At 33.1% G+C, this 12,261-nt stretch overlaps 1 protein-coding gene across 4 annotated transcripts in view; it reads right to left on the bottom strand.

The window, feature by feature from the left end:
- Window positions 1-12,261, bottom strand: part of KANSL1L (KAT8 regulatory NSL complex subunit 1 like) — a 112,730-nt gene that overhangs the window by 84,974 nt on the left and 15,495 nt on the right. For 3 of the 4 annotated variants that reach the window (XM_054585700.1, XM_054585698.1, XM_054585699.1), the window contains exon 2: window positions 10,180-11,296. In XM_054585700.1, coding sequence (XP_054441675.1) covers window positions 10,180-11,267 — 1,088 coding nt within the window. In that variant the 5' untranslated portion in view covers window positions 11,268-11,296. The remainder of the gene's footprint in view (window positions 1-10,179; window positions 11,297-12,261) is intronic. The other variant, XM_054585701.1, reaches the window with a different exon arrangement.

Here is a 12,261-nt window from a genome sequence, read left to right as displayed (position 1 = left end):
GGTAGCTTTCTCTATCAATTTCTTTTTAACAAAAGTGAACTACCCTCACAGCTTCTTCAACTAAACTTACAACTTCCTCAGATCTTTTAATATAGGAGAATAAATATCAATTTTTAAGCCAATCAAAAGTACTTTACTGAAATATAGAATGGTACTTTTACAGAATTTTCAGCATTTTTCTTAAGCTACTAAGGCTTTTTCTTTAGTTGTGCAAAAGCTTTCCTCTTGATCATTCCAAAACATTAACGTGTTTAAAGTGGTTTGGAAAAAACCTCCAAACCAAATTCCACACTATTGACATCATTCCCTTATACGCAAAATGTTAAAAGAAGGTTTTCAGAGAGAAGGAAAATTGTGTAGGTCACAAATAGGGATCTATATAAAAAGAAAAAGAACACTAGACAATAAGTGAAGGTAAGATGACAGCTTTTATTTTGCTTATCTTTAATGGATCTGATTGATAATAGATCTAATGGTTTGATCAAAATAATAACAACAATGTAACCAATTATGGATATGTATGTATGCTTATTTATAAGCAAAAATGGCACAAGGGACAGGAGAGAAGAATTAAGCTTATTCTGTTATTATAAGGTACTCATACTACCCAGGAAGAGGTACATTATTTGAAAGAAAACTTGGATTAACTGTATATGTACAGTGCAAATTCTAGGGTAACCACTAAAAAACATTTTAAAAGAAGTATAATTGATATGCTAAAAAAGTAAATCATATAAAATGTTCGATTAGAACTACAAAACAGAAAAAGTATGGAAGACAAAAATTAAAGCAAAAAAACCCCCACAAAGGCAACAAATAGAACACAGTGGCAAATATGTGGGAGATACTAATCTACTCTATTAACTACTATAAACATCAATGGTCTAAATACATGAACTAAAAGACTGAGATTGTCAAGAGTGGATAAAAAAACAAGACCCAACTGTATGTTGTCTTCAAGAAACTCACTTTAAATATAAAGACATACAGATTAAAAGTGAAGGGATGAAAAAGTTATGCCAAGATAACACTGATCAAAACAAAGTGGGTAGATATATTAACTTCAACCAGAGCAGACTTGAGGCAAGGAAAGATCTGATGGGTAATGAAGGACATTCCATAATAATAAAAGGGTCAAGAGTCAAGGGTCAAGAAGGGTCAAGAAGATAACAATCTTTAATGTGTATGAGCCTAACAAAACAGCATCAAACTATATGAGGCAAACACTCATAGAACTAAAAGGAAAAATAAAGTAATCTGCTATTATCGTTAAAGACTTTCACACTGTCTCTATCAGAAATGCACAGCGCCAGAGGGCAGGAAGTCAATACAGACAGAAGTGAACTCAGCAACTGAAAACAACCGACATCTAGAACCTACTTCATCCAACAGCAGGTTATACATTCTTCTCAAGCTAACATGAAACATTCATGAAAAGAGACCATGTTCTGGGTCATAAAACACACTTTAACAATCTTTTTTTAAAAAAAGAAGCCATAATGTCTGCTCTCAGACCACAATGGAATTAAATTAGAAATCAAAAACAGAAACAAACGGGAAAATCCCAAAATTCTTGGAAATTAAACAATACACTTCTAAGTAACATGTGGGACAAAGAAAAAAGCCTAAGAAAAAAATTTAAATATTATGAGCTTAAATGAAAAGGCAAATGCAAGTCAGCAAAATATGTGGGATATAGTGAAAACAATGCTTATGGAGAAACTCACAGAATTTATAGCATTAAAATGTGTATATTAGAAATAAGATCTAAAAAATCAATCATCTAAGCTTCTACCTTAGGAAACTAGAAAAAGAGCAAATTAAATCCAAAGTAAGTTGAAGAAATGAAATAAAAATTAGAGCAGAAGTCAATGAAACTGAAACCATGAGAGCAGTTGAGAAAAATCAATGAAACCAAAAAAAGTGGTTCTTCGAAAAGATTAATAAAATCAATAAACCTGTAGGCAGGCTAACCAGAAAAAAAGAAAGATGGCAAGAATAACTACTATCAGAAATCAAAGAGGAGATATCCCCACAGAGCCTATAGACACTAACAAAGATCATGAAGGACTAAGAACAACTCTAAATCTACAAATTTAATAATCTAGACAAATGGGCCAATTCCTTGAAAGGCACAATTTGTCACAACTCACATAAGAAGAAACAATGCAAATCGGCTTGTATTCACTAAAGAAACTGAATCAATAATTAATAACCTTCTAAAACAGGAAGCACCAGGGCCAAGTGAGTTCACTGGTAAATTCTACTAAAAATACAATTTAGACACTTGACCAATTCTCTACAATCTCTTTCAGTAGAAAGAAGCAGGGGACTACTTCTTAACTCTTTTTATGAGGCCAGCATTACCCTAACACAGTATCAAAAAACATTGCAAGAAAAAAAACTACAGATCCATACATTTCGTAAAGATAAATGCAAATATTAGCAAATCAAATTCAACAACGTGTAAACTTACATGCTATGACCAAGTGAGATTTATCCTAGGTATGCAAGGCTGGCTCAACATTCAGAAATCAATTATGTGATCTATCACATCTACAGGCATTATGTCATCATCACGCCAAAGAGAAAAATCACAGAATAAATGCACAAAGACCATGTCACACAATTCAACACCCATTCATAATAAAAACTCTAAGTAAATTAGGAATAGAGGGAATTCCTTCAACTTGATAAAGTGTATCTACCAACACCTACAACTACATCATATTTAATAATAAGAAAACTAGAAAATTTCCTGTTAACATCAGAAACAAGGCAAGATATCCCCTCACAAATTCTTTCAATCATACTGGAAATCCTAGCTAATGCAATAAGGAGAGGAAATAAAAGATACACAGGCTTGTAAGGAAGAAAAAAAAAACTCTTTGTTCTCAGGGGACCTGATATCTGTGGGAAAAATCTGAATGAATCTCTCCCTCTCTCCCTCTCCCTCTCCCTCTCCCTCTCCCTCTCCCTCTCTCTCTCTCTCTCTCTCTCTCTCTCACACACACACACACACACACACACACACACACACACACACGAGCTCCTGTAACTACTAAGCAATAATAGTAAAGTGCCAGGATACAAGGTTAATATACAAAAGTCAACTGCTTTCCTATGTACTAGCAACAAACAAGTGACAGGTGAATTAAAAACACATTACTAATTACATTAGCATCCCACAAAATGAAATATTTGGGTATAAATCTTATAAAATATGTACAAGATCTATGTGAGAAAAAACTATAAAACCCCGATGAAATATATTAAAGAACTAAATAAATAGATATTCCCTGTTCATGGGTAGGATGACTCAATGTTGTCAGTATATCAGTTTTTGCCACCTTGATGTAAGTTATTTTGTAGTTTTTGACACACTGAAGAGGCAAAAGACACAAGACTGCCAACACAATAGTGAAGGAAAACAACAAAGATGAACTCGTGCTACCCACACTGAAGACTTTAGTATAAGGCTGAAGTAAGTAAGACAATGTGGTATGGATAAAAGAATATACAAACAGATCAATGGAATAGAAGAGAGAACTCAAAAATAAATGCACATAAATATGATCAACTGATCTCTGACAAGGGAGCAAAGGCAATATAATGGAGAAAAGACAGTCTCTTCAACAAATGGGTGTTGGAAAAACTAGACATCCACATGCAAAAAAAAAAAAGATTAATCTGAACATAGACCCTACACACTTAGCAAAAAAAAATAACTCAAATGGATCACAGACCTAAACTTAAAACACAAGTCTATAAAACTTCTAGATGATACCACAGGAGAAAATCCAGGAAACACTGCATACGGTGACAACTGCACATAGAACACCAAAGGCATGATTCATGACAGAAAGAACTGGTAAGCCGGCCTTCAGTAAAGCTAAAAAATTCTCTGCAAAAGACATTGTCAAGAGAATGAGAAGCTAAGCTACAGGCTGGGAGAGAATATTTGCAAAACACGTATCTGATAAAGGACTGTTATACTAAGGACTAAGGTCTCTTAAAACTCAACAAAACAGAAATAAAACAACACAAAAAATAAGCAAAGACTTTGAGGAACAGGTGCCTCACCAAATATTTTATATATGGCAAATACGCATATGAAAAGATGTTCAACATCATATATCATTAGAGAATTTAAAATTAAAACAATAAGACACCACTACACACCTAATAGCCAAAATCCAAAACACTGACAACACCAAATTCCAGGAAGAACATGAAGCAATGGAAATTCTCACCCATTTTTGGTTGGAATCCAAAATAGTACAGCCATTTTAAAGGACAGTTTGGCAGTTTCTTACAAAACTAAACATATTCTTACCATACAATCTACCAATAGCCCTTCCTAATATTTACCCAAATGAATTGAAAATTTATGTCCAAGAAAACCCCCCTGCATGTAGTTGTTTATAGCAGCTTTATTCACAATTTCCAAAACCTGGAAGCAACTAAGACATTTTCAACAAGTAAATGGATAAATAAACAGAGGTACATCTAGGCAATGGAATATTATCTACAGCTAAAAAGAAATGAACTATCAAGCCAGGAGAAGACATGGCAGAAACTCAAATGCACATTACTAAGTGAGCAAAGCCAATCTGAAAAGGCTACGTACTGCATGATTCCACCTGTATGGCTGTCTGGAAAAGGCACACTAAGGAGACAATAAAAAGATCAGGTGTTTCCAGGGGTTGCGGGAGGAAAGGATGAACAGGTAGAACACAGAGGATTTGTAGGGCACTGAGCTATTGTGTAGGATGCTACAATGGTAGAAACATATCTATCATACATTTGTCCAATCCCACGGAATGTAGAACATCAAGTAAACTCTAATGTAAAACTATGGACTTTGGGGGATCATGATGTGTCTATACAGCTTCACTGATTGTAATAAATGTATCAGTGTGGTAGGGGATGTTCAAAGTGGGGGAGGTTGTGTATGTGGGTGGGGCGGGGATGAGGAATACACAGGAACTCTGTACATTCTGCTTAATTTGCTATGAACCTAAAACTGCTCTAAAATAAAGCTGGCTAAAAACTAATACAAAACAATGAGCTTATTTTAATTGAAGTGTAACTTTTCTCAAATGATATCCACATGCTACAATATAAACTATTTTTTTTTACTGTTTTGTAACTTAATCTATTTCACAATTGCACCTTTCAATTTCTGCTCTTCCCTTCTGTCACAGATTGCCACTCATCTATTACTGCAATTTCTCTAGAATTATTTTTTCACTTGACTTTTTCTTTGTTCCACATGCAAGTAAAGTAAAACAAAATCAGACTTCTCCCATCCATTTCCAAAGTGCAGAGAATTTAAAAGACAGTGAATGCAAAAGCAATTTGTCAACTTTATGTTATAGAAATAAATATAAAGGTATTCTTATTTACAATTTATTAATGAAACGTTATTAGTCTCTTTACCCTCTGAATGTCACACCGAGTTCATACTTCAGGAAAGTGTGAAGGGAAAAACGACTATTCATTTTTGTGGTCTGCAAGAAACTACTTACTTAGTGCTTATCTGCCTTTCAATTTGGATTCACCTGAAAGCTTGTACCTAAACAATTCTCCTTTCTTGATCAATGTCTAATTTTTTTTTAATGTCCTTATCAAGACTGCCTATTTACATACCAAAGTAAAACTTAAAGAATACTTGAACATGCAGGAACTAGTTTGGGGAAACACCTCCAACATCCAAGACAGTTATTTGATTTGGAAGATACTGGCAAGTTTCCTTGAATAAGACAAAGAAACATGTTTTTCTGTGTGAAAATCTGTGAGTTTTCCTACATGCATCCTGAAAGTAACTAATTTCATTTCCCAAAAGATAGAAAGAAAAAAAAGAAAGAAATGCTAGAACTCTAAGGTCTTATTACCAGATGTGAGGTAACAAAATTGTACCAGAGTCTGTCAGTGACCGACCCACATCCCTCACACCTGCCAGTTCAGCACACAGGCCTGACTTCCACCTACCTGTATGCGCATTTCTTTGACTAAGATTTTCTGTGGTTTTACTTGGGCCTGTTTTGTCACCCAAGTGGCAGAACAGAAGTGCAAGAGATTTAACACAACCAGGAGCAGCCTGCACTCAGAAATTGATGGGATTTGATGCACAAATACTCCAGCTTCCTCACCTCTCAAATGGGTTAACTCAGGCATGTATTTTACACTGGGCCCCAAGTTTCCTGTGGAATATTAAACTCCAGTCTTCCACAACAGCAAAACACTAGATAGAGATTACTGGCTGCCAAATCTGTGCCTTATTATGTATAGGAACTTGGTATTTATTATTTCATCTAAACATCTACAGAGTTAAGTTATTAAACCAAAGAATAAAATCTGATTCAGAGAGTTAAGAATAATCTCAACCTTTGCTCAGTGTTACAGAGCAAGCCCTGATTATAATACAAGTATATCCAAAACCTCTGCTCCTTCACCAAAGGAACAGAAGTAGAAGTTGGGGAGAGGGTGTCCATTAATATTAAAAATTTTTTCTAATGCATACTACTAGTCTCTCAACCAAAAGTTATTTTTAAAGCATATCACTAATGTCATTATGAATTAATCTACTGCTTAAATTTTTAGAGGGAAAGGAAAAGGGACAAATAAAATATATATTTATATATTTAAAATACCAATGGTAATGGTAATGGCAAATGTAAGTGTGATTGTTTTCCAACTTTCTAAAACAATTATATTCTTTCACAGCTAAATTTCCGAGTCAGAGTAAAGGAATGCGTTTTTCTTCATCAGGGCTACAAACAAAAAAAAAAAGACAAGACGGAAAAAAACAAAAGGCATTTATAAAAATATAGTATGAGATTATGAAGATAAAGTACATTTTACTTATTTCTTAAAGTTGCAAATGTTAAATACTGTAATAAAATAATTACTGTTAAATGTCCATATTTTTGCATAGTTCATTCATGCATTCACTGACCACACATTCATGCTTGTTCTAAGATAAACAAAATACATCTTGTGGCCATTTTTGGTACTAGAGACAAAGGAAGAAAGGAAAGGAAAGGAAAATCAGTAAAGATAAACAGAAGGGAAGAAAAGATAAATATGGAGTGAAATTTCATGGATTGCCAACCTCAATTTTTTTACCCTTACAACTACATATACAAATACAGAAAAATTCATTCATTCACTCAACAAATGCCACACAAGCAGTAAAAAGTAGACAATGCTAGGCAGTGGGTATGAAATAAAGGAAAAAGTAGTACTCACCCTTAAGTTGCTTAAAATTAAGTTGAAGTCAACTTTAGTATTTGCCACTGTAGACCTTATGATTTAAGTTAAGAAGTCTATTTATATTTAACAGAGATATGAAAAAATTTAATTGCATTAACACTCATTTAAAAATTTCGATTCACGAAATGTACTTTTGACCTATTTTATGTTTAATTCTGAACTTTATTCATTAAAAACAAACAATCACATCTGAAAAGTGAGTTTCCAGAAATAAGAAGAAAATTATAAGAAAAAACTTATCAGGATAAATGTTGTCAATTTTAAAATAAACTTAACAACTTGAAATATAACTAATTTTAATTTTAAAAAACACAACTATTTTTATACTCACATCAAAAGACGCAACTAATTAAAATTGTTATTTGTTCTCAAAATTCAGTCAACATCAAAATTAATAAAATGTTGAGAAACAACTGTTCCCATAAGAAATCTCTTAGCATTAGTAAAAATAATCAAAACAAAACTTAGTATTAAATTTCTGAAGTGGTATAAAAAAGTCAGATATTGTTCAAATAACAAGAACAAACAAACAAGCCTAAACAATTATCAAACTGTTTAATTCATTGATTAGTGAATTAAAGATTTCAAAAAGTTATATAAATTTCATATTATTGATTTGAATCGATCACATAAGTGTAGCTTAGAACAAGCTGTATTTGACTTCTAGAACTATAAATATGAGCTTTACTAAGACATCATAATATTAAAAGGTCAGTAATGCAAGAAGCTAGAAGTATACCTTAAAGAATATTAAACGTCTCCGACTAATTATTTTCCTAGAATGTACGTGTAGCATCTTTGAAGCCCTTGTAGTTGATTACAGGAAAAACAAAGACACAAAGAGAAATAAACTTTCCAAGCCTGAACCCAATTTCTTTCCAGGCTACTTTACTTCAATTTTCCTCACAGAACTGGCAAAGTTAAAAAGAAATGAGGGTATATTGCCCAATGGTTGGTATAAAAATAATTTCAATGGTTTGATTTTCTTCATCTGTGTATGTTTTATTCAAATGTCTGAATTAGTGCTCTCTCAATAAACTCAAGGAGTAAATGCGAATATTAAAACAAAATGTATTGACCTATCAGTAATTATTTGCTTGATATATAAGAAAAATTTTAAAACTATAAAATGTAGTTTCCACTGTTCCTAGTTACTGGGGTCTTAAGACTAATAGATATACTGGCAAATCATATAGGACAAAATATGATTTAATGATAAATTGTACGTCAGATTGTAAGTATAAGAAATCAATGGAAGAGAACACTAATAAAGGTCAAAATAGTCTAGAAAGACATGATTGTCCTATTTCTGTTTCTACCTTAGAAGAGACAAATCTATCCATTAGCTCTTCTCAACAACAAAATAATAAACAATGTATTCAATATACCTACTAAATTTTATTAAATTAGAACTATGAAACGAATAAATTTCTGGGCTTCTTTTGGAATACATGTGCTTAATAATTCTAGTGGCTATAATTATCAATGATATAATGTTGACAAAGTTGCATGGTTCAATAGAAAGAGCACAAACTTTGAAGTAAATGAGAAAGATTCATAGCTTCGACACTTGACTTTTTGACCATGGGCAAATTACTAAATCATGCTGAATCTGTTCCTTCTTAAGTGAAATGAGGTAACAACAATTACTTCCCACACTGTTGAAAGGATCAAATAATATATCATATGTAAAATAAATAGCACAATGTCAGTCAGAAAAACATGTGCTCCGTAACTGTTGGCTCTCATGTTCAAACAAATTTCATATAGTAATAACAAAACACCAAAGGACTTTGCTTTACATTTTATTCTCACTATGAAAATTAATACACTCTCCTTTTTATAAGTAAAAACTGTGTTCAGCTTCTAACTTTACGATGATTCTCATTCACCTTTAAGAATTTGATAAAAGTGTTGAACTCCCTTCCAAAAATACCACATATACACAGAGTATTTTGTATCAATTTAGGGACATTAAGAGATCCCCTGAAAGCTAGATTAAAAACTATGTTCTATCTGGCTATTTAAATAAAATTAATTCAAATTAAATAAAATTAAAATTTTAGTGCCTCAGTTGTACTGGTCACATTTCAAGTGCTCAATAGCCACATGAGGATAGTGCCTACAGGGTCGTGGACACAGAACATTCCGTCATCTCAAAAACTTCTACCAGACAGAGCTGTTCTTGAATGTTAACATGATAAGTAAAACTATTTTGCTCTGTTTTTCTTAGTATCTATAAACCTCTCTTTGAAGAAAATTCCCTAACAGGGAGAGGCTGTGAATATTTAGACTCTCTAGGGTGGAGCATATATTAGGCATTCAACAGGTATCTAGCAGCTGACATTACAGTTTTATTTTGGCTACATTAATCTAGCAAAACTGACTAAGTTGGTGAAGACCAGAGCTAAAAGCTGTGAATATAAATATATAAATAGTTAAAAATAAAAGTAGCAGGTCAACTTATATGTACTCTCAACTGAAAACTCCTGAAGTCAAGGAGAGTTCCCTATGTGCAAACTTTTTTTTTTTTTTTTGAGTTTTAGCTATACACATTGGCTAGATCACCTAAGCAAAATTTTAGGCCTTCTCTGTAGCCCATTCTATCAAGAATAGGAAAAGAGCTTACTTATAGCCAGTTAGCTTGTATTATTTCTGTGTTGGTTTTTCCTAGATAGAGCAGTTGAGTAACTCATTTTTAAATAGTATATATATATATACACACCCATACAGTAGTTTAAAAGATAAAGAAACACTTTTTAAAATTTACCAGTTCTATAATTTAAGGATTACAGCATTAAGATTTTTAAAAATCTATTTCCTTTTAATATATCTTGAAATCAAGACAAAATTGCTGCTATACACAGAACAGTAAAAGGCTAATAATAATTTTGCACTTACACTGCCACATTTTTTCTAATGGTATATTCATCCAAATCGTCATCAGAGCTGCTGTCAGTTGCATCAGAATCCAGACCCTCTTCGACATGAGACAACAGCCCTGTAGCAGACAGCGCAAATCTTTGCATTTCTGCAGCTGCACACCGTGCAAAGCCATTTTTTGTATCACTCCACAATTTATTCTCTGCAGTCAATAAGTTGATGTCTGGCTTAATTTCAGTGCATTTAGGTAAACTGTTATTCAAAATTGTGGTAGGTTCATGAAAGATCTTCATTTTGGGGAGCTGATGTTTCATAGAAAATTTCATTTGCTGACCATAATGTTTAACAACATGCTTTGCCAGGAGCATCTGCAAATGTTTCTGAGTTCTTTTAGCCTGGTTAAGTAAAATTTTCTGTTTGCTTACACAATTAAGTAAACGAGCATGCACTTCCTCCTCTTTTTCAGCAGCTGAGAAACTAATAGGCACATTTGAATGGCCAAGCCCAATTTTCTTTTGAGCAGAGTGCAATAAACCTCTTTTAATCTCAGCATCAGTAACTTTATCCAAAAGTGCATTCATTTGGTATGATTTACAGTTTTCTAGTTGTACTTTATCTACTTTAGTGTCTTTGGTTATACTTGAATCCCAAATAAGTTTTACATCTGTCATGCACTGGCTCGTGTTATCTGACAGAGGTTCCTTTTTGATGAACTCTTCAGAATGAGAATGACAGATTTTACTGAGCTGAATGTTGCTGCCATTACACAGTATGTTTTTCAGCTTATTGCAGTCGGGTTCTCCTAATTTCTTTTGTTTATAATTCTTACTGTATTTATTTAATGTTGAATTAGAACCCATTAAAAGAACTGTCTGATAATGTTTTGAAGACTGAGGGGAACCAAAATGTTTTAAGTTCACAAAATTAGTGTTAACAGTAGGTTCAGGAGTTGAAAATCCCAGCATCTGAGAGAACGTGTCTCCCTTTAGCTTTTCATCTACAGTTCTTGGACCTTCCATGCATAGCATCTTGTCAGACTCCATGGTACTTGGTAAAGATGAAAAGTAGATACCCTTTGTTGCTGCCTCCCTCAGAGCTGGGGTCATGGCGAGTCCTGCAGATAATTACTGGAAACCTAAAATAATGTAAAAATAAGTAATCAAATATCTAGAAAAGTTTATGCTTGTATGTTTTTCGAGGGCAACATTTTTTAATGTTTCTGATTAAAATGTGAACAAACTCAAACTCCTTTATTCCCCAACTCTTTACACTATCTCTCGGCTCTTTTCTAGCTCATAAAGAATTCAGTAGCACCAAACTACTCTTCACTCTGACTGTGGGCCTATACCCAAAAGTCCAATTACAGTTTCACACTATCCAGCACAGAAAGCATTAGACAAGTATTTGTGGATATAATACAGATGACCCTTAAACAACACAGGCATTAGGGGCACCAACCACCCACACTGTCGAAAATCTGCATATAGCTATTTATTCCCCAAAAAGTGAAACATAAATAGTTGATTCACACATACTCTGTATGTCATGTGTAGTCTTAGAATAAACTAGATAAAATAAAATGTTATTAAGAAAATAAGGAAGAGAAATAGATTTACAGTTTTAATTGGAAAAAAAAAAGCCCAAAACCAAACCATGTGTATGTAAGGGGACCTGCGCAGTTCAAACAAGTGGTGTTCAAGACTCAACTGTTCATCTCAAGATTCCATTTTTAAACAATGTCTAGAGTCAATAAATTCAAACCCTGAATCTGGAAATCACACTGTAAAATGTAACTCAATCCCATACTGTCAGCCAAAAGAATTAATTACCTTAATAGAAGTTGGTCAAAACCTCCACTGCTCAATTTAAATTTTACAATCTGAATAGTATTAATAACAATATATACTAAAATATACTAAAAATGTAAGAAGATATGTGAACTGAACTACAGATTTAAAAAGTATATAACAGCCATTAAAAATGTGAGAGTGAAAAGTTGCCTAATCTGCAATGTGCAAGTCTTTCCTGAAAAAGCATCTGCAATAATGTTTTTTCTTTTTTAAAAATGGATACTCATCAGTTATCATCATAGAAGCTGTT

This window comes from Pteronotus mesoamericanus, unplaced genomic scaffold, assembly GCF_021234165.1.
Source record: "Pteronotus mesoamericanus isolate MK-2021 breed Mesoamerican mustached bat unplaced genomic scaffold, CSHL_Meso_final contig_90, whole genome shotgun sequence".
Classification (NCBI taxonomy): domain Eukaryota; kingdom Metazoa; phylum Chordata; class Mammalia; order Chiroptera; family Mormoopidae; genus Pteronotus; species Pteronotus mesoamericanus.
The sequence above is the reverse complement of the archived record's forward strand: the minus strand, read 5'-3'. Positions and strand labels throughout refer to the sequence as shown.